Here is a 22,316-nt window from a genome sequence, read left to right as displayed (position 1 = left end):
AGGATAAATGTGACAAATTCTATTATATTAAATTATTCATCGAAAGAGATAATTTTTTATTTTCTAAATAAATAATACATAGTGATGTCATGACAGGCACTATATATGCACACTTGAAGAGTGCACTTGGAAAGTGCCAAAGTGCTAAACTTCAGACTTCAGGCAAGAGCAGAAATATGTATACGATACATATTGCGAGTATAATACACCGGCATATTTCCTTATGTTATGGTAAGTTTGATACGCATATTTATTTTTCTTTTCAGAAAATAATATCAGTTCTCTCTCTAATAACGTGTTCTGATTTTTTAATTTTTTAAAATATTGTAGAGACGATTTTTGAACAATATATTTCTCTCATGAATGCAGGGATGCCGGTTTAGAGATTCGAAGCAATATTTCGCTTTGATGTTTGAATATCCGATTTATTTTTCCGATTAATTTTATCTCAAATATGTTTTTTGCACTCTATCTCCGCGACATTTCTCCTGTATCGCGAAACGACGCGATGATTGGACGACGAACGACGCGAACGCGAGGTTGATTGGTTGTTTCCGGTAGCACCCGTCAGTGCGAAATGTCAGACGACGTGGCCGGTGATGGAACATGGTAGGCTGCGCGAATAAAGCGGCGATATTATTCTCCGGCGCTTTCGACATGTTATGCAGTGAAGGCCGATAAAGCGGGCGTATCGAGTTAAGTACGTTTTATCTGTGTTTCAACGTCGCTTCGAGCCCCTTGCACGACGTTGCAACATGGGTCTGTGCAAGTGTCCGAAAAGAAGGGTAACGAATCAATTTTGTTTTGAGCATCGCGTCAATGTATGCGAGCATTGCATGGTCACGAGTCATCCGAAGGTACGTATTTTCATTTTACTAATTTTTTCTTTATTTCGTAGAGATACATGTTTGACGAATAATAAAGTGTTCTATTATATGAGTGTTCTATTTTGTATGATATTAATGTACATGTGCTTTGCAGTGTATAGTACAGTCGTATTTGTTATGGCTCCATGATCATGACTACAATCCAGTTTGTACATTATGTGCTGGGAAATTGAGCGATGGCGATTGCGTGAGACTGACATGTTATCACATGTATCATTGGGTATGCTTGGACCAATATGCCAGGGATTTACCGGCAACCACAGCACCAGCTGGATATACTTGTCCTACATGTCGAGTGTGTATCTTTCCGCAATCCAAACTGGTGTCACCAGTCGCGGATGTTCTCAGGGAAAAATTGGCCACAGTGAATTGGGCTCGGGCTGGTCTTGGTTTACCATTGGTATTTATTGAGTTAATTTTCTTACGAGCACCAGAAAATGTCCTCTGTTATATGTATAATATGCTTTTTTTTTCTTTACAGTTAAGTGAAGACAGAGAACAGAAACTCGAACAAGAACGTCCTTCGATATCAGTAGCAAGCACCATGTTCCAAAATCATACGGTAGCTACGCCAGCGACTCCTACAGTTGCTATGTCTCGCACAAGTAGTACCATCAATTCAAATTCCACTGTTAGCAATGTACATGCAGGTAATCAGAAGCACGGTCCACCTTATTCGGTCGTAAATATTGAATCGTCTCTTGGATTATCCACTTCGGCATCTAGAAAGGTGTGCGAAGCTTACGACGATCCGAAAGATATGTCCTTTGATCACGATGAGAACAAGTACCAGCGAAAATCCGCCATAGAATGGTTCCTAAGATGGTGGAAGCTAATATCAAGAGCGCCAGTACGACGGAAAACCGCGGGATCTCTGTACAAGAGATATGCCATAGTAACTGTTATTGGTATATTATTCTTCGTTGGGATTATTCTGCTTTTTTCATGGCTGGGCAGAATGGCGACGGATGGTGATCCGAGCTTCAACGTAATGGCAAATCCTAATGTGAAGCTTGGCGAACAGTCTGTTTAATATTATATATATATAATCACGAGTGCGATAGCAATCGTCATGTAAACCGACCCCAAAAGTGCGAAAAATGTGGCAATGACGATATATACAAGTGCGGGAGAAGCGCAAAATGCAATTGCAAGATATGCAAATCGTAATTTTATAGGGACAGTAGGACATATCTAGTGTAAGTTATAATGTATGTAATATTTGTTAATTTTTATGTAAATTATATCACATATTAAAGTTGTATATTTAAATCTGTAAAGGTTTCTCGATTTATAAACTACGAAATTATCACAAGCAAAAATTGTATCACATAAAAACTTACTTATCCTATCCATATATTATATAAAACTGAGGAATGCATGCTACATTATGTGTATGTACATGTCTGTATGAGTGTGTATTTTATAATGCATAAACGTACGTCTTTTTCTAATTTGCTATGCTATAAAATGTCATATTTTGTATAATACATATATGTATTATATTTTGTATATATATATATTTATATATTTCGTATTTTATAATTAATTATTATTCTTCGTACATTTGTGTTTTTACTTTTGATATTGCACAATATAAATAAGTAATTAGCTTATTTTCTTGCTTGACAATATTCGTCTTTGTATAAAAGATCTTTTTTTAAAAGCTTGATATTCTCACAATCAGAAATAACTAAATTTCTTATATCTCTCCAAGACACAAATGTAAAAAAGAGAAGCACAATGTATTCAGTACACTCTCTATGATGTGGCTTATTGAAATTCAAATGAAGCGAGTCGAATCCTTATAAACATCTCCCATGAAATATTAAAATGCTTACAACCGCGCACGCATAAGATGGTTTATCGGTGCTTTTACATTTCTTTTAGCATGGTCGTTTATTCCGAATAAGTAATTTTTATTTTTTAGCAAAATTAAATTGTATTTTATAAAATCTTGAAGTTATTTATATTCTTTATTATTATAATAGCAAATCTAATAAGATTTTAATGCTTCAATAGAATGATGATTGTGACTATCAACAATAGTTAGAAAAAATAAAGACTGGATAATATAAACTGATAACAAAATATTAACATTAATTTATCTTTTTTATTAATTTATCTCTTAAATACTATTAATTTCTTCTCTTTCTTTAATAGTGCCGTCATGCGAAACAAAGATTTAGACCTTCGATCACTCGTCAATAAGTCAAAGCCGAATATCCTTATAGACTCCCAAGCATCCACATAGCGATATTCGACATGGACAAGTGAAAAATTTCTAATTATTACAAGGTCTCCACGTCGCGTATTCTATTTTGAAAAGCAGCGGGCCGGACGGCGCCGCCACGGAATGAGTTTTCATCAGGGGTCACATTTCTTCTCCGCGGTCTACAGGAGCCGGTCGAGCCGGTGATCGCACAGGATTACAGACTTTCCTCGTCCAGCGAACGTGGCGATACCAAATCCGATCGTCTCCCGCGCTTCCATACAAATTCTTGTGTAAGTATAAAAGAATAATCGATATTTCATTGATTTCAAATGTATAATTCGATATTTATTCATTTATGATGATATTTATGGGCATCCGCAGGATTTTTTCCAAGGAGGAGACATAATTAAAATATTTTCTGTTCTTTTAAAATTTTTTAAAAGAGTGATGGCAAAAAGACCTGTTCTTTCGCCTATTTTATAGGATCGAATTTTGGGACCTCAAATTTCAAACTTTTTTTATGTGAAATAGTACTATTATGATGAGACATTAATCCCAGAGATTTCAAGATAAGCATAGGCACGGTTCCTTATATAGATATGAAGAAATGAAACTGATAATTTCTGATAAAACTGACTAAAAATCATCATTTTCCTCTTGTATCTCCGGAACAGTGCCTCATCTTGAAATTTTCCTAGGATTAATATTTTATCTAGTATTGGCTAAAATTATATCACCTTTTGATTTTTTTCAGCATAACTTGTTTTAAAGTGTATGGATCTCTACTCGAATATAACATATTTTGAAGGACGATATATAACATATATCGAATTATAATTCAATGTTATACCAACTTTCAAAACATGTTATGATTTGATAAAGATTCGTTTACTTTAAAACATGTTTGCTGAAAAATCAAAAGGTGATATAATTTTGACCGGTATTGTATGCAAATAAATTCCAATATTAATTAAAAAAAGAACAAATGTTTAATTTTTTATTGATTCGAAGGAGGGTAAATGCCTCCTCTGCGGAGGCCTATGATGATATTTCTATTTCGAATTATTAAACGCAAATAAATTATTTATAAAAGTGATAGAGACCGGTTTGGGTTGTTTGATCTAATCTGAATTAAGTCTCGTATATCGGATGCGCAGGCATAATAGAGTATCCAGCTGCGTAAACTGAAGATGAACTCTGTGAAGGAAGTGTATCATAACAGATGGACTGCATGGTGGAGAAGAAATTCAACGTCCTTACAAGTCGCTGCAACGATTTCGTGCAATCTTGCATACCTCGTGAAGACTGATTACATGCGTACGGCCGCGGTGCTTTCGATGGTTTCACTGGGTAAGAGGATCCATTTGTATTCGCTTAGCTGGTTCGTTCGCTGACTCTGCTGAAATCGAAATCGAATGTATTTCTGCTGGTATTTCGAATTTTCTCCAACTCGATATTATGTAATTCAAAAAGATGAAGAGAATTTATATTCTACATTATCGAAATATTATGTATATATTTCCTTTTTTTGTATATTTAATGTTTATATAATATATACCTTATAAAAATCCCTAACAGCACAGAGACATCCAAAGGATAGTTTACATCCTCTGTATAGTCTCTGAATGTCTTTCGGACATGTGTGCTGTTAGGGATAAAATCGTAAATTTGAGATTTATTTGGGTACTTGATTTTACGACAATGTAAAGAGCTATAATAATTTCGCTAGTTTCTTGTAAGGGAAATTTTCATTAAATCGTTTTAAGAACGTTTAAATTAATTATTTCGTTAATTTATAATCTTTCAGTTTCGCGTATTTCAATGATAGATTTTTCTTCTTTGTTCATCGTTCCTCATCTTGTCAGGTGGTGCTACCTTATACTACATTTCTAAACGTCGATGGAAAATAAAGCCGCGAGATCTCATCGTTATAACCGGTTGCAATTCCGGTTTGGGCTACAGCCTAGCGATGCACTGTCGTGCTCAGGGCGCAACAGTTTTAGCCGGGGTACGTGAAGCAGGTATGGTGGTGAAACCCAACGCCGTCATCGAATCGTTGAAGAAAGAAGGTATCATCGTCCATCAGCTCGACATCACGAATAAAGAATCCGTTCAAGGATTTGGCGAAAAAGTCAAGCAACTGTCGAAGGAACGGAATTTGGGTGAGCAATATGTAATTTAAAAAAACCAGAACCATATATAAAATGAGAGAAAGTTTGCAGTCTATAAAACTTGGTTTCTTTATCAATTCACAGCCCTGCGTGCTCTGGTGAATAATGCGGGGGTAATGGTGTTTGGCGAATTTGAATGGCAGACGCAGGAACTCGCGGAGTATCAGATAAATGTCAATCTCCTCGGAACCATGAGCATCACAAAGGAGCTGATGCCGATCATACGGCAAAACGGTGGTAGAATTATCGTGGTATCCAGCCACTGTGCCGCCGATTCTTTGCCTGGTGTAAGTGTCTACGCAGCGACGAAAGCTGCTCTTCAAGCATGGGCCACCTCTCTTCGGGTAGAAGTCGGCAAATACGGCGTCAGTGTAGTTTCCTTTATACCCGGTCAGTATAAAAAATATTCAACATTGTACACTAAAAAAAATTGTTAACTAAATTGTTCAACTAAAAATTTTGTTAATTGAACTTGTAGGAATATTTAAATTAAAATCTAATATATTTAATCTATTAAAACGTGTATTTGACTTAAATACTAATATAGATTTAATTAACAAAATAATAATTTAGTGAACGGTTTAGTCAAGTGTTAACAATTTTTTTTTCATTGTATGTATAATTTTATCTTGAGAACAAAATTATTTGATTGTGCAAAATTATTGCGCCTGAACAAAGAGAGTGTTTATGAATAAATTTTTAAAATAAATATTATGTATTAGAAATCAGATTTTTTTGGAGAGAGAAAATAGTTTTTACTTTATTGTCGATTATAGTTTTTCTTTTTTCTTTCATTGCGAGTCTTTTGCGTTCGTCGATGATGATGGTTTCAAAATATAAAAAATCTGAAAAATTTTGTAAATAAAATTCACTCTCTTTGTGCAACAGTAGATATTAAGTTTTATATTAAAAAGTAATATCATGAAATTACAAAAGGGTTTATGAACAAATTTATTTAACAAATACTATGTATGAAAAATCAAATTTTTTGGAGAAAGAAAATATTTATTTTATTATCGATCAAAATTTTACTTTTTTTATTATTATTATTTGCGTTCGTCGACGATGATTGTTTCGAAATATTTAAAAAATCTGAAAAAGAACTTTGAATAAAATTCACTCTCTTTGTGTAACAATAGGTGGTTTTGTATCGGAAAGTAATATCATGCGACGACAACGGTTGCACTTTGACGAAATGGAACGACACATGTCGGATGAAGCGAAGCGATTTTACAATGACTATTTCACTCGATACACCGAGTATTTTTCCGGGGTAACGCTGTCATCCGGTAATCAGGACAATATAAAAGTCCTGTCGAATCCGGGAATCTACGAAACCTTCGACAGCGCTCTTCTCAATGTCCATCCTTCCACTGAGTATAGGTAAACACGATTTATCTCTCTAAAGTTATTTTCTTCTTTTGCAATATTATGCTAATAAAATTATTGTGCAAATAATGACACTCGAATAATGATAAGTTTCTTTATTATATCAAAAATGTTTGAGACATATTTTGTAGATAAAATTTATTCTGTGTACTTTGTTTTTTCAAAGATTTATATTTTGCTGTTTAAATTAAAAGAAATTGCGGGTAAATTTGACTACTGTTTTTGCGTAGATTATATTAAATATAATTACTATATATTATTTGCAGATGTGAACCGTGGAGATATTTCTTTTATCGCATATTGTTTAAAACAACACCAACGTGGATACGTGATCGATTGGTACAATCTTTCGTCAACGTGCCATCGTGGCAGATTAACAAATAATAAATCATTATTGTTATTATCTTATTAAATAGTTTTTACTTTTTCAACGTCCGATTTTTTTCAAGAGTTTTGCTCCATTTTAAAAAACTAATATATTTATAGCGATATAATTCGATACATAAATAAAATGGTAATAATAATTACAACATATTGTTTCTTGTCCTCAAAGTTGACTGTTGTTGCAAGAATAATATTTTACGAAATCGTCAAGTGAGTCATATCTATTATCATGCATTTCATCTGTAATATTACATATATTGTAGTTATACACTGTAGTTTTATCCGTTCGATTTTGATAAATGTGAACAATTTTGTTACACATTTATCAAAACCAATAATTACTTCATTGCTGACAGATTAAATATTTTACGAGTGCACGATACTACTGTGTGCGCTGACTGATAATTTCCGTAAACTTGCAACATCATGGACACAGGTGCTGATACTCGAGTGTTGCTTTGAATAAGATTTTTATTCGTTTCCGAGCTTATCAAGCTTTTAGGGCCAGGTGTTCGATTAGATGTTATCGGGCGAATATATATATAGCCGCCTGTCGCAAATCGAAAAGTTACATCGTCTGTCAATTCTTTCACGAGGAAACACCAGCATGAGAGCCTTCGTCTTTGGTAAATATATCATTTTTTATTGTTCATCTTTAATTCTTATCTCCGAAAATTGCAGAATATTTGATTGTAACGTTTGACGTATGTGTAGCTTGCATAATTGCCGCATTCTGCGTCACGGCGTCTCTACAGGACACCCCGTATTATTCGTGCTCCGGTGAACCTTCGCCCTTGGCATTAAGGATAGACGGATGTGACAGTTCTCCTTGCATCATCTACAAAGGCACCACTTTAACCGCGCAATGGGACTTTGCCGCTGGTAAGTTAATAGAGCGTATATTAAAAAATGTGTATGTGTATGGACATATATAAAATTAAAGTTTAAAGTATTAAATTCAGTGTTAAGGCTCTTGGCTGCTCGCCGACCATGTTGAAATCGTCGACATCAGAAGCGAGAAAACACATGCTAAACAATTCTTGCGTGCTATTTTTAAGTAAAAACGATTTCGATGAAACATTATTTCGGATAGCTTTAACACACTTGTAAAACAATCTTTTTCCCTTTATAATAAATAATCAATCAACAGTTGTAAAATCTGATATTATTATCATTTTACGGTTGTTGATTAACTGTTAAGAGAAAAAAAATATTTTCGAGCTATTTTACAAGTGCGCCAAAAAGAGATTTGTAGTGTTCTTCATCAAAATATATCTTTTTATTTAAAAATGGCACGCAAGAATTTTCAGCGTATTTTAGAGAGCTTTAAATTCGGTCAGCAAACACCGATATATAATTGTTACATTATTGCTATAATAAAACGGAATATAACAGGTAATATAATGTGTACGTTACATGTAACAACCATGTTAGTTGTAATTTCCCACTCATAGATGTAACATTTTAATATAACTTATATTACATTGTAGTTATATTGTCATTATATCTCAAGATAGCACTGACTTATCAATACATCAATGTGCTATTTGGTAATGTTACATCTATGAGTGGAAAATTACAACTAACATATACGTTACATGTAACATGCTTAAGTATATAACATTTATATACTGTGTTTGCTGGTCAGTATTAAATTCTTAATAAATTAGAAATAAAAGATATAATGAAAAATTAAGCAAAAGTATTTCACATACACACACACTCACGGTTAAATATATCCATTCATATTGATTATTGTCAAGCAATGTAACATATCTAAATTCCTTGACACCTCCAACGAAAGATGAGATAGTCAGCCGACTTTTACCTTTTACGTTTTATTATGCAGTTAACGATGTGAAAGAATTGAAACCGAGCGTAATAGTAACGCTATTGGGCAACAAGATAACATATCCGTATCCCGAAAAGGATGCCTGCAAGTCCCTGGTAAGCGGCGAATGCCCGTTGAAGAAAGGTGCAAAGGCCACGTATAATCTTGAGATGCCAATAGATAAAAGTCTACCGTCTGTGAGTCTGAATATCGAATTCGCCCTAGTCGACGACAAGAAGGAAGTGCAGGTGTGCTTTAGTGTGGACGCAAAGGTGACCACCAAATAAGGCTGTTTCTCTCTCATCGAGATTATGACACGATTATGATAACAAAGCATATATCACGAAGTAATTCTGTTCCGCTATCTTATTTTTCCTACAATGTGTCTGAATTGTATCTAAAATCGAGTGTGTTTAATATTTTTCAATTTTTTACGTTCCGGGATACATGCGCGAGCTATCGAGATGAAATGGATGAGCATTTAATTATAAGATTGCGCGAGATCTCTTTCTCCTATATATGCGAGGTTCAAAAAACAAAATTAAAATGATTTGGCTGTAAAATTCTTGGTAGCAATATTTATCTGATATTATGATGTGATAAACCGCAATGATTAGAATATCAAGCGACTGTATCTTTACCCTCGATGTAACGAGATAACTGGCCAAGTAATTCTTTTTCTACCCATGAATTTTGAAATGGAAACAAAAACGAAAGTAAATAATTGATTAGACAGAATTACGATAAATTTGTTAAAAAGCTATAGAAACTATTATAATAATTTTAAGATTTGTAATTGAATGAAGTAGTCATTTAAAATAAAGTTTACGACTAATATGTTTGTTATGTATAGTAATATTTAATAACTGTACCCACATGCAGGGTTGTCGTTGGCTTTATTTAAAATGTGAGAAAGACAACATATTATTTTCTTAGCGAATAATATATTTTGTCGCATTCATCAATATAGAATAAGATCCTAGTAAGCAAAACGTTGGCGATTTCTTTCTTCTGGCAATTTGACAGTAGATTTGATCAGAATAATATTGCGGCAGATTACGCGAAAAGGTCAACTGCATTAATCTCGTTTAAATTAGTAATGGAAATCGTGCGAATCGTATTTTGTGTTAGTGAATTTTCCGCTGATATTTTGCCAACAAAATCTGTAGCTCGTCAAAACATTTCGCAAAATTGTTCTAGACTCACAATCAGCTGTTTGGAATGTTTTGATTAAAGTCCGGGAACTCTTTAAAAAAATCTCGAAAAAATCTAAAAATACATTTAACACGAGCAGACCGAGATATCGACATTTTAATATCAGATACGTCATGTGTGTACATGGGGAAGGGGGCAAGAGGATGTATTTGCTCCCCCTCTTGGAATCATTAAAAAAAAAAATGAAGTATTTGCTCCATCTTGTGAATAAAGACTGGAATTTATTTGCAATTTTAATTAATATTAAAAAATTGAATTAAAAAAATGAAGAAAAAATAAGAGACAAAAAATGGTAATCGTCGCCCTCCCTGGAAAAAAATGCTGTGTTTGTGTGTGTGTGTGTGTGAATAAATTCCGAAACCGCGGGCGTGGACCGCGACGTCTGCGCGCGAGTAAGAAAGAAGGAAAGAAAGAAAACGAAGAGCGAGAGAAGAGAGAAAGACACACATGTTGCGCCGGCATGGCATGGCAGGGCAGACGCGATCGACGTCGACGTCACATACGAAGCGCGGCGGCGATAACACGCAGGTAAAGATGGCGGGCGCGAGGGAAAATTAGCGTCGCAGTCGACTCGACATATACATCGTCATCGAGAGATCGTGGATCGGCGCGGTGACAGAGTGAAAGGGACACGTATTCGCGCCCGTTAGCAGCCGATCACGCCGTAAGCTCGTGCGGAGATTCCCCGCCGATTAGTAGTATTACGCGAGGAAGCGCGTCGCGCCGCGCGCAGTGACGTCACCGCGCCCCCACCTGTTTCCAGGGAGCAGGCTTCCCCCACCAGGTCGCGCGCGCGCGCGTCCTCTGTCTCTCTTTCTCTCTTCGCTCGACGGGGAGTGAGCGCGTTTGCGTTTGGAACTCGCGCGGGAGCGGTTCGTTTTCGTCCTCTCGCGGAGCGAGTGAAGTGAGCCGAGAGTCGAGTTGCGCGCGATCGGTCCGCGCGTGTGCCACGAACGGAGGCCGTTTAGAACGGGTGTGCTTCTCTCGGTATAGTGTTATTATACACGGAAGATCGCGCGTCATCATCGTCGCAGGAAGATCGGCCCTTTCGCAGGGTGTTAGTGTGCAACACGCGCTGTGCCGCGAGACGCGCGCAGCAGGTAGCCGGAGCCAGATCGCGGACAGTCCGAGCGCCACCGGCTTGTTGTTGTCAAGATGGCGTCCAAGGGGAAGCTAGACGACGAGGTCAGTACTCTTGTGTTGCCTCGTGTTTCTTTTTCCCCTTCTCCCCCCGCCCCTCTCCCCCCCGGAGGGGTGACCCGGGGAACCGCGGGTCGCCTGGGAGACGAGCGAGAACGTCGTTTCCCGCGAAAGCGTCATCGGGGACCGAGAGCGTCGACGACGCGAGTCGCGAGCACTTGTTGGAGTATTATTATTCTTCGCCCGAGTTTTTTTTTTTTTCTTCTTTTTTCTCGGCCACTTTTCGACTCGTCCACTTGGCGATTTCGTTCAAATTGGCATCGCTCGCGGCGCCATGCGTCGTCGCTCGCCGTCCTCGGGCAGGAACGTCGCGTTGTCCGGTGTAACCACGCCCTGCCTTCCGTAAATCCGTCCCCCGTCGTCGTTATTTCTCCGATACATATGGTTTTTTTTTTTTTTTTTTTTTTTTTTTTTAATTACAATAGAATAAAGATCCGTTTTTCCATTATAATCGAGAGTGGAATTTTTCAACTTGTTGGAAAGTTTTTTATCCGACAGGTAGGCTATATCTTCGTCTCCTTTTTTTTACAACTTATTTGAAAAAACATGAGAATATATTACCTGTCAGGTAAAACTTATCAAAAAGTCGGAACAACCGGCCTTAATTAGTCAAATTTGCAAAAAGATTAATGGAAACGGAAATTTTGTCTGCGCCTTGGCGATGATTAATAATGGTTGGATATATGATGACGAATTTTTTGACTCGGCAGCACACATGTGTGTCAATTGTTTCTCCTCTTCTATCTACGCGTAACTGTAGGGCTATAAATTACGTAATATTTACAATATACCAAGTGACAGAGAGGAGTGTGAATGAAAAATGTGTACCTGTCGAATAATTTTCTGTTGAACGTTTTACGCATTTTTGAGCAACATGTACCTTGGAAAATGTAAATATAACGGTACAGGTGTCACTGAACGGCATGACTCATGACAGTTACAGCCATTATCGAGGAGAGAAATCGTCGTATGATTATGGCGGATTTATGAGTCGCTGACACAGCGATTGTTTCAAGTTTCAAAAATATCGATATTCGCGAAGATAAAAATGTGGAATATGCTTTGAAAATACGTTTGTCGAAATAATATTTACGCAATATTTTACTTTTCCTAGAAAAGTTCATCTAAATAGTCTACATTGTAAAAAATTATAAAATTGCATAAATAATGAGTGTAAAATCATACGATAATGAAAATGTATACCTTTTATATTTATTATTTATGTAATTTTATATAATATATATTTTTATGTAATATTACATATTTTTTTACAGTATATACAAGTGATAAAATTAATTAAAAAAATGATAAGCAGGGCGGGTTTTGGAAATATTTTTCACACACACACACACACACACATATATATATATATTACGGTTAAATATGTAGAAAAATCTTTAGTTTAAATTCTCAAGCTATTGCTTTATTCACAAAAACAAAAAATGTATATAGAATATGCTTTGGAAATATGTTTATAAAAACAATATTTAACTTTTTACTCAATATTTAACTTTTTAAAGTTGATATAATCTATACAGGCACTGGAAAAAATTTATTAACTTACAATTTAACTATATCTTTCAACTAAATTACTAATTTGTTAATTGAACATATATTAGTATTTAATTTAAATATTTTTATATGTTCAATACACAAAATAATATTTAGTTGAAGGATTTAGTCAAGTTAACCAATTTTTTTTTAGTGAATGACAAGATTCATAAAAAATAATAAGTAGGGTTTGGGGGATATTTTTCATATATATGTATGTATGTATATTAAATCGCGAATATTATGAATATGTTTGTAAAAACAATATTTACGCAATATTTAACTTTTCGAAGAAAAGTTAACATAAATAGTCTATCACTGTAAAAAATATGTAATACATTACATTTTTTTTTACATTGTATACAGGTGATAAAATTAATAGAAAAATAATAAGTAGGGCGGGTTTTGGGAATATTTTTCGCATATATATATCGCAGCTATTATATGTAAAAACCTTTAGTTAAAATTCTCAAGCTATTTCTGCTAACTTGCGTATTAAATCGCGTATATTATCGGTCACCGGAAAGAATACGCGGCTCTTCAAATAGATTGATCGCTCGATTAACGCGATGAACGTTCAAACGATAAAAGGCCAAGAATATTTTCTCGGGCATATTTATGCGAGCGACGGAAATATCTCTCTCTTTCTCGGCATCGATATTCACTCGTTAAGCGAACGTTAATTGCTATTATCGAGAGCGACCTTGTTGCAACGTGTGAAACAATATTTATGGAGGGGCCTCTTGAATGATTTACTTTGACGCGAAATCTTAATCCAAGCACGGTTTTTTTTCCTTTTTTTTTCTTTTTTTTTACGGAGTAACTCTACAAAATCACGTGGATAAGAACGATGAGGCTTCTCGATCGTCGAAGGTGGACGGAGGCGAAAGCGACGATCCTCTCTCTTTCGAGGAAAAAAAGCGCACGTGACATTGACTATGCAGGCACAACGAATGTGTCACTTCGAAAGCAATTAGTATGCTGGTCTTCCAAGAAAATTTCCTCGAGCCGATCGAATAGTCGAGAACGTTGCAATGTACACGTGGTATTGCGCAATCGAAGGGTTCTGCATCAACTGGTGAATTCAACTCGCGCCTTTTCAGTTCAACGACTCCAGAAATATATCGAGATATCTATAGTCTTTTGGTCTCCTCGTTTCGAATATCTTCGCATACTTTTACGACGGCTAGAATTTTCGAAAATATACATATTTTAATTTATTATATATATTATATATTATATTATATTATTAAAATATATTTTTTTATTTTTAAAAGATGCATTATGGATCTTTTTAATCTTCTAACTTAAATATTATTTATCGCTGGCAATTATCGCTATCTAGCTTCCGTCTTAAGAATAATTTAATCACTTTTCAAATTAATGAAATGATGAGTCATACAAGATTGTAAGGAATTAATCAATAAGTACCTGTTTGTACGGTCTATGCATACTTAAAACTATACTATATAAATTAATTTTTTGTCAGTATTAAATGTTGCTATTTCACGGTTCGTATATCGCGCGTTCGCCGTACGTTTTGCGATAAAAATATTAAACACCTATGCATGTCGCTACACATACATGTAATATATATCGCGTCGACATACACTAACGTAATTATAAAATTCGTGTAGGTTGCATATCGTGTGTCAAGCAACTTGGCATAACTGCATATATGTGAGATGCGGTTTTGCGTAACTGTTTGTTCGTGTGCGCGCGAAATATACTATATACTACATATTATCGCGGTTATACATTCCTCGAATATTTCATCTTTACCGGAAAACGTAACTTCTCTCTCGTGAAGCGTGAAGCGATACGATGGGACGATGTTATTTGCGGTATTTCGCCGCACATTGTGTATGCAGCCCGCGCATATCTCCGCTTTGTGCGACACGAATGCGCGCTGTACATCATTTTCAATCGATCAACTTCCGTTTTCGTCATTTTCATTTTTTATGCTTTTTTTTTTTTTACAACAATTTCTTTATAATATCCGCGCCGGAACGGAAAGGAAATCTCGACTTTTATACGTTCTCAGACTTTAACGCTTCGAGCTTTGAAACACGAGAAAGCGAGTAAAATTTTATATATATATATATATACATACAGGATTGGGCAGATACCTCGAAACAAAATATTTAAATACAAAATACAAGATACTGTTTGACATATTTAAATACTATTAAAAAAATTTTGATTTTGAAATATATTATTAAATACTAATTGTATTTAAATACATATTTATAAATACTTTTAAATACAATCAATTTTGAAATGTTTTGATTATATACTATATACTTAATATTAAAGTCATTATAAAAAGATTATCTACCATTATTTAAAAAATGAAATTTTTGAAATACTATAGCAATAATAGATAATTTTATTGTAATTACTTTGATATTAAGTATAATATAATTTAAAATAGATAATTTTATTGTAATTACTTTGATATTAAGTATAATATAGTCTGTTGGTAGAATTATATGAAAATAATATCAAAAGTAAGTTAATTTTAGCACTTTGAAAGATAAGTTTATTTATTTGAACTTTAAACTATAGATAAAGTAGTAATAATTAAAATAAATATATAATAGGATATATTATATTATATATGTATAATAGCATATAAATACATTTAAATTAAATAATTAATTACAAAATTCGAAATACTTGATTATTCGGTATTTAAATGATAGGTACATATTTAAATACGTATCTCAGATCATGTAAGATACATATCTGCCCAACTCTATATATATTATATAGTATGTATAGGTGCCCCAGAAATCGCTATCTATAACTGGCAATTATCGATTCTTTGGCAAACTTTGAGCCAATTTTTGTCAAACTTTACACGTACACACACGTATAAAGTAGTTTGCGACTTTAAGTATCTTAAAGTCTTAAAGTAAGATATACTCTTGAAATCAATTTAAGCATAAAATTTCGTTACTCAACTCTATCTCATTTCTCTGAAACTTATAGATCAGAATCTTTCAACTTTCCGATCGATCGTATAGTTTTAGAAGCGTTGATAATAAAGCAGTCATTATTTCTTATCTCTGCTCCTAAAAATTCATATTTAAAAAAATGGGTGTTAAAAAAAAGGTTACATATTTTGAGAGCAAGTAGTATTGGTCAAAATATAAAAAAGTTTAATAAACATAGGTCCTATAATTAATTAATTTATCTGTTTGAGCTTATTCTTTTTTTTTTATTGATCCTTTACATTAGTAATGTTATTACAAAATGTTATCATAGTAAGTACTCTTTTGTTTACTATAATATAAAGATGACACGATCAATAAGAAAAAGATAATAAGCTCAAATAGAAAGGTACACTGAAAAAAATGTGTTAACTTGACTAAACCTTTCAACTAAATTACTATTTTGTTAAATCAACATATATCAGTATTTAAGTCAAATATACATTTTGTTAAATTTAATATGTTACATTTAATGTAAATGTTTTTATAGGTTCAATTAATAAAATAATATTTATTTGAAAGGTTTAGTCAAGTTACAAATTTTTTTCAGTGTATAGCTTGCACCTTCAACTTTTTCTTATTTCGATCAATACTACCTGTTCTCAAAATACGCAACTCTTTTTTTTTTTCAACACCCTGTAGAGGGTCTCGCTACGTCACACAATTTTGAAGCGATTAGGATTCAGCGAGCCGAGAGAATTTCTTATCTCTCGTCGACGGAGGCGCAAGAAAAGAGAAATAATAATTCACCGATAAACTCGAAATCGTACATCTCGTGAATTTCCGGTGCGGATTTGTGTCAAGGTCACGAGAAGAGGCGAGCGAGAAACAGAGACAGAGAGAGAGGGAGAGATCCACGAGAGTGCATCTGCAGCCTCCCATGGCAGCCATATCGTAAACTCGTTTTTTCCTTCTCCCTTCTCTTACGGGACTCCCCGTATAGTTACACATTATCGAACGCATATACAGTGTATTGTAACCGAACGATTTAGATTTACGGGATATAAACATCACAACTCTCGTCGACAGCTTTAAGTAACTTGATACACGCTATATCGTAACAGGAAATTTCGATATCGCGTTGCGATTTTTGCGCTCTCGTAAACAACTGCAAACGTAATTGTGGGAAAAATAACGGATGATTAGAATTATATGGTTCAGTAGAGTCGAGATAAAAGATCGCAACGCTAATTTTTTCACGCGATTCTAACGCGTTATATACGTTGGATTTCTCTTATCGTGAAATAAGGTCGGATTATTCCTTCAACAAGCCAGTCTCCTCTTTTCTCTCTCTACTCTCATATATTATCGCGATATTAATAGCCTTTAATAGAAATTTCATTATGATGCTACAACGATGAAATATTTCACATTTCAAACACATTTTTTATTTAAAGAAGCAATAACATTTACATGTCGCGATTAAAAATGTTAATAAATTTTTGTCCTGAACTTTGAAATCGCAATATTTTGCGATATTTAATCCTCGCTTTCCATCTTCTCTTTTTCGCTGGAAACTTCAAAGTGAAATAACATTCAATATCTCTAAACTTGGCGTATTCTTTGGATGCCCGTGTTGCATATGTTAATTTCCCCAAAGACCGCGCTGAAACACACGGTACAGCTGAAAAATTATTGGACGCACCCTTTGACGATCGATCGCCAGCTGGTCGTGACCGGGTCGAGTCGTTTCATTCGTTTCCGACAAGATGGCGCCACGCGCCGCGTAAACCGCATCGGGGATTTCCTGGCGATTTATGAAGGGGTACGTTTCTCTCGGAAATTCTACCCGTAGGGGGTAAAGTAGTGTTTAATTATCTTATTAGGACAAAAGGAGCGGAGATTTTTCTTCGTCCTTATTGCTCAATTCAGGGTTATTCAAACCACATAAGGTTTCTACGTACTCTCCTTAACGTTCATTTGTCACAATTTACGAACATTTTCGTTCCTTTGACTATGAAAAAAATACAATAGAATATTACTGTAACAATTTTTAAACTATCAAATCTATTAGTGTATACATGTACCAAAGTAATAATAATTAAAGAAAAAATTGTTAAGCAGGAATGAAATGTTAGTTAAAAAAAAGTTAGATGTTGAACGGGTAGGCATTCTGCGATATTTTTCAAAGATAAAATATAAGGGACACAAATAAGTATATATTTACTTCTTTTATCTATGTATTGTATAAATATTTGTATGGCTACGATTATTTTGTGTACGTGAGAATTGGATTCTTATATTTGTTCTTGGAATATTTTTTTATAATTTTGAATCGATTGATCAATATATTTCATTAATTACCGAGTTGTCTGAATTAGGAAATTCTACACTGAAAAAATTAAAAATAAACTTGACGAAACCTTTTAACTAAATTACTATTTTGTTAATTGAACATATATTAGTATTTAAGTCAAATATGTACGTTTTGTTAGATTTAATATATTTAATTTAATTTAAATATTTTTATATATATGTTTAATTAAAAAAATAATATTTAGTCGAAAGGTTTAGTTAACAAAATGTTTTCAGTGTAACTAAATACTTATGTTTTTGCAATTATAGCGTACTCTGTATGCTAGATTTTTCTCGGAAATTTTTTTAACGATGTATGATATATACAAATCAGATGGCCGATGCGACAATTAATTCGGACACATTGAAAAAAAATTGTTAACTTGACTAAACCTTTCAACTAAATATTATTTTGTTAATTAAACATAAAAATATTTAAATTAAATATATAACATATTAATTGTAACAAAACGTATATTTGATTTAAATACCAATATATGTTCAATGAACAAAATAGTAATATGGTTGAAAGGTTTAGTCAAGTTAACAATTTTGTTTTCATTGAATCGCGTTTCTTTCTTCTGTCAGATTTTGTTCTCCGTGCATCGATCCTGTCTCACCTTCGATGCTAATTCGAACGCTACAGTTCGCGCTGATTATCGTTGAATTAGCCATTATGTCGTTATTTTAACGAGTGTATCAATGTGTGTCAGGGGAGCGCGCACACTCTTCTCGAGAATGTTCCTCTTGTATATACGTGCTGCTCGTCTTCCTCAAGTGGCTCTGCCGTGGAGATTCACGTGAAGCCTAGCTTCCCTCCGACACCAAGGGAAATTTAATCTTTATGCATCATTTAATCGCTTATTGTTTGTTCGGCAATGTCCAAATATTTATTTATACGCTCAAGAGCAAAATTATTAAAGGGAAAATTTCAAGTTTACTTGTATGATGTGTGCAAGCGAAAATCTATTCGCCCAATAAAAACTAATTTGATGAAAAGAGAGGAAAAGATTAATGTAAAATATACACATTTTTGAAATATTAAATCTAATAAAAATAATAATAATAATTAATAATTCATTTTTTGATCGGAAACAATTAAAATATTTTAAAAGTAAATACTTGTTATTTTTCAATTTTCTTCTAATAAAATTACATTTACGCTATTCTGCAAATATCTCAAAATAGATTCAGGTATTAAATATGTAAGTGCGAATATAAGAGAGAATGTACTATTTCTGTCGTTAATGTACTTTTAAATATAGGCATGGATTAAAAGGAATAATAGTACCATCTAAATTATCAGTTTCATAGAGCTAATGCATAAAATGATTGACACGATTAATATATTCTTCACGAGTACTATCTCACACATATATAATCTTTCACTATTAATAATATGTACATATATATCTATACGCAAATGTTTGAATAAGCCAGCCGTGTATATACAGAGACAGATAAAACTTTCAATGGGTGACATCGATTATCAATAATTGCTCAAAGCAGGAATAAAAGTGTTTGGAAGTCGGGGGCGGCTGATATTAATTAGATTAAAGAATATATAATTTTTTTTATACGAAGAACCTTGTCGCAGAGCCACCTTCTAATCGTTTACCTTCGTGACCGTTAGCCAGGCAATTTTCAAGTAGCTTTTAATTAAAGTTAAGGCTATTAACACGCACGCGGCGTAATCGCGTGTCGCTGTTACATAATATTAACGAATAAGCCATTATGCCGGACATATCCTTCCGCACTTTCGATCGACGACGTCGCGAAAATGTCGCTCGTGTTATAAAAGAATATGTCAGATGATCATTATTTTATCTCGCGAAGACAAGAATAACATTCGCGAAAAAGCGAAGAAAAAGTACCGTGCTTAATCATTTCAATCTCTGTTAAGCTCTGCGAGATTAAGACACGATTCGTTAAAAAACATTTTTCTCAATCGGACTTCAGAAATTTTTCTGCTCAAATTAGGTATCTTATATGTATTATTTCGTGTGATGTTTTTTAATAGTATATTTCTTCTCTTTCTCTCTCTTTACGATGAATGACATGAGAAATGTACTTGTAAATACTTTTATGGTCTCTCTCTCTCACACCCACATCGATATATATATTTTTTAAAGCTATTTATTATATAATGACTAATGACATATCCAATATTATTGCATTTTTTTATTTTTCAAAGCTATTTCATAGTATTAAATTACATATTTTTGAAATCAAAACCGCTTCTTTCAAGCATCACGAAATGGATTCTTAGAAATGACGTTGAAGAAAAATATTAATTATGTTGAGAAAACAGATTATTTTTTAAAATGCAGTCTTAATCTTAAAAATTTCTCCTCAAAATTATAGTTATAAAGAAGACTTTAGCATGAAACGAATAAAACAGAAAAAAACTTCGGGATTTCTTTAATGCGAAAAAATTATTAAGCAAAATTGTATTTTAAAGAATATAGATTTTCTTAGAATATATATATATTTTTTTATGCGACCCTATCAAAGAAGTTTTAAAATCAACGATATAATCAGTGTTTACTGTTATCTAAATAAAATTATATAGATGATTATCTAGATGTAATTTTGGTGAATCTTGTCTTTTAAATAGATAATAAAAATATGTATTATCTATATCTGCATTTTAGATGATAAAAGTATTATTTTTACTAAATTATCTAGAATTTTCAAATAATTTTGGTTTAGAATCATAGCACATAAAAATGACAAATTATTAAATGGTCAAACTTAAGTAGTAAGTGATGAAAATTTATAAATAAAAATATGAACACATATTTTTATATCTCTTTTATAATTTACATTTTTTAAAATAACTGTTTGTATAAGCAGTCTTAAAAATTATGATTTACAAATTATCTAGATGAATGGTCACGTAATTTTATATTTTATCTAGATATATTTAAAACAAAATCATCTAAGCACAATACTGGATATAATTATTCTGTCTGTGATCTTGATTAATATTGAATGATTCGTTTCAATTGTGCATAATTAAAAAAAATATAAATTTTTATTAAAATTTATTTGAAAACTTGTCGATCTCAGAATTTTCTTATAGATACTATAATAAGTACCTATTATACGTTTTGTTTTTATATTATGAGAAACAAAATAAACGTATTGATTAGATACATCCTCAAGATACTTGAACATTTTGATAACATATTTTTATTATTCATTATTCTGGGACATTGACGTTTTATCCGCGCTTGGTTCTATATAGACTCGGAGAGGGTATTTATACGGATCGTTTCAATTTCGTTCTGCATTGCGCACGTTTTTATGCTCGGAGGGGTGTTATTTATGAGGCATTCGTTTGACCTGAAATCGGTCGCTATGCCGCGATAACCCGCCGTAATTATGGATGACGCGTAATCGGTCACGTTCGATTACGATCTGTATATACATATACATATATATATATATATATGCGCCTTCTAATTCGACGCACCTCGTTTCCGCAATGCCGATGGAAGTTGCACGAGCTGCCAATTGGAAATCGATGAACACACATCCACACACGCAAATACACACATACACGCGGGTAACGAAACCTTATTATTTCCTGTCCTCCCTTTGCAACCGGATACGGCCTCGCTCGTATAAGCGCAGAAATCCCGCTTCCGACGCAAATAAGACATCCTCCTTCCTACTCATCTCGTCTCTAATCCGCGGCCCTTGCCCCGTAATAAACTCGATGAAAGTATTAAAGTGGAATCGCTCGTCGCCGGAGAGTTCTCGCGCGCGAGAAGATGACAACCCTCGGGTTCTCTCAAAGAATGACGTAAACGAATCGTATATATCATATCGTATGTAGATTTCATCTACGAGTCCCGAGACGGCCTTCTCGAGCTGCTTTTTCGACGTCCCTCGACGTGGATCTCTTTATTATGTCGCACACGTGCGAGATGTTGAATTTGTCGCGTTTTGTTGAAAAAAAATTTAGATGAACTTTGCAGGAAAATTATGACGGGGATTTCGCAGAGAGCGGAGATTTTGCTGAAGAATGGTTTTATTATTATTTTTTTTTTTTTTTCGTATCAGCTGTGTTAGTCGAATATGATATTACGCTGATTAAAGCGTATATTGTAGTAAAATGTGCGCGTCAGTGAACAAAGAGCCTTACCGTAGGCGTAACATTAACAGTTGATCAAC

General features: G+C 33.8%; 4 protein-coding genes across 7 annotated transcripts in view; all 4 read left to right on the top strand.

Annotated features, from left to right (window-relative positions):
- The first annotated feature begins 145 nt into the window (after nt 1-145).
- On the top strand, nt 146-7,186 carry sro (SDR family oxidoreductase shroud). Its single transcript, XM_029307507.2, has 7 exons — nt 146-231; nt 3,051-3,392; nt 4,260-4,452; nt 4,968-5,264; nt 5,358-5,663; nt 6,413-6,656; nt 6,929-7,186. The coding sequence occupies exons 3-7, from the start codon at nt 4,293-4,295 to the stop codon at nt 7,044-7,046; spliced, it is 1,125 nt and encodes a 374-aa protein (XP_029163340.1). The 5' UTR covers nt 146-231; nt 3,051-3,392; nt 4,260-4,292; the 3' UTR covers nt 7,047-7,186.
- Nucleotides 393-2,167, top strand: LOC114934850 (zinc finger protein-like 1 homolog). Its single transcript, XM_029307588.2, has 3 exons — nt 393-857; nt 982-1,287; nt 1,369-2,167. The coding sequence occupies exons 1-3, from the start codon at nt 756-758 to the stop codon at nt 1,918-1,920; spliced, it is 960 nt and encodes a 319-aa protein (XP_029163421.1). The 5' UTR covers nt 393-755; the 3' UTR covers nt 1,921-2,167.
- A 63-nt stretch (nt 7,187-7,249) lies between the features above and the next one.
- Nucleotides 7,250-9,714, top strand: LOC114934941 (NPC intracellular cholesterol transporter 2). The gene is made up of 3 exons (XM_029307695.2): nt 7,250-7,672; nt 7,761-7,928; nt 8,896-9,714. Exons 1-3 carry the CDS (start codon nt 7,567-7,569, stop codon nt 9,162-9,164), a joined length of 543 nt encoding a protein of 180 aa, XP_029163528.1. The 5' UTR covers nt 7,250-7,566; the 3' UTR covers nt 9,165-9,714.
- Nucleotides 9,715-10,920: 1,206 nt separating this feature from the next.
- The window catches only part of Atpalpha (sodium/potassium-transporting ATPase subunit alpha), a 76,356-nt gene continuing 64,960 nt past the window's right edge, over nt 10,921-22,316 (top strand). For 3 of the 4 annotated variants that reach the window (XM_085484351.1, XM_085484349.1, XM_029307131.2), the window contains exon 1: nt 10,921-11,277. In XM_085484351.1, coding sequence (XP_085340477.1) covers nt 11,248-11,277 — 30 coding nt within the window. In that variant the 5' untranslated portion in view covers nt 10,921-11,247. The remainder of the gene's footprint in view (nt 11,278-22,316) is intronic. The other variant, XM_085484354.1, reaches the window with a different exon arrangement.

Source organism: Nylanderia fulva, unplaced genomic scaffold (genome assembly GCF_048542155.1).
Source record: "Nylanderia fulva isolate GAGA-0341 unplaced genomic scaffold, ASM4854215v1 Scaffold3, whole genome shotgun sequence".
NCBI classification, from domain to species: Eukaryota; Metazoa; Arthropoda; class Insecta; order Hymenoptera; family Formicidae; genus Nylanderia; species Nylanderia fulva.
The sequence above is the reverse complement of the archived record's forward strand: the minus strand, read 5'-3'. Positions and strand labels throughout refer to the sequence as shown.

Coding starts and splice junctions, on each gene's coding strand:
- LOC114934850 (XM_029307588.2), top strand. CDS start 756: ATGGGTCTGTGCAAGTGTCCGAAAAGAAGGGTAACGAATCAATTTTGT. Junction 858..981: donor TGGTCACGAGTCATCCGAAG/GTACGTATTTTC, acceptor TGTGCTTTGCAG/TGTATAGTACAGTCGTATTT. Junction 1,288..1,368: donor CTGGTCTTGGTTTACCATTG/GTATTTATTGAG, acceptor TTTTCTTTACAG/TTAAGTGAAGACAGAGAACA.
- sro (XM_029307507.2), top strand. CDS start 4,293: ATGAACTCTGTGAAGGAAGTGTATCATAACAGATGGACTGCATGGTGG. Junction 5,664..6,412: donor TGTAGTTTCCTTTATACCCG/GTCAGTATAAAA, acceptor GTGTAACAATAG/GTGGTTTTGTATCGGAAAGT. Junction 6,657..6,928: donor CATCCTTCCACTGAGTATAG/GTAAACACGATT, acceptor TATTATTTGCAG/ATGTGAACCGTGGAGATATT.
- LOC114934941 (XM_029307695.2), top strand. CDS start 7,567: ATGTTATCGGGCGAATATATATATAGCCGCCTGTCGCAAATCGAAAAG. Junction 7,673..7,760: donor CATGAGAGCCTTCGTCTTTG/GTAAATATATCA, acceptor ACGTATGTGTAG/CTTGCATAATTGCCGCATTC. Junction 7,929..8,895: donor GCAATGGGACTTTGCCGCTG/GTAAGTTAATAG, acceptor TTTATTATGCAG/TTAACGATGTGAAAGAATTG.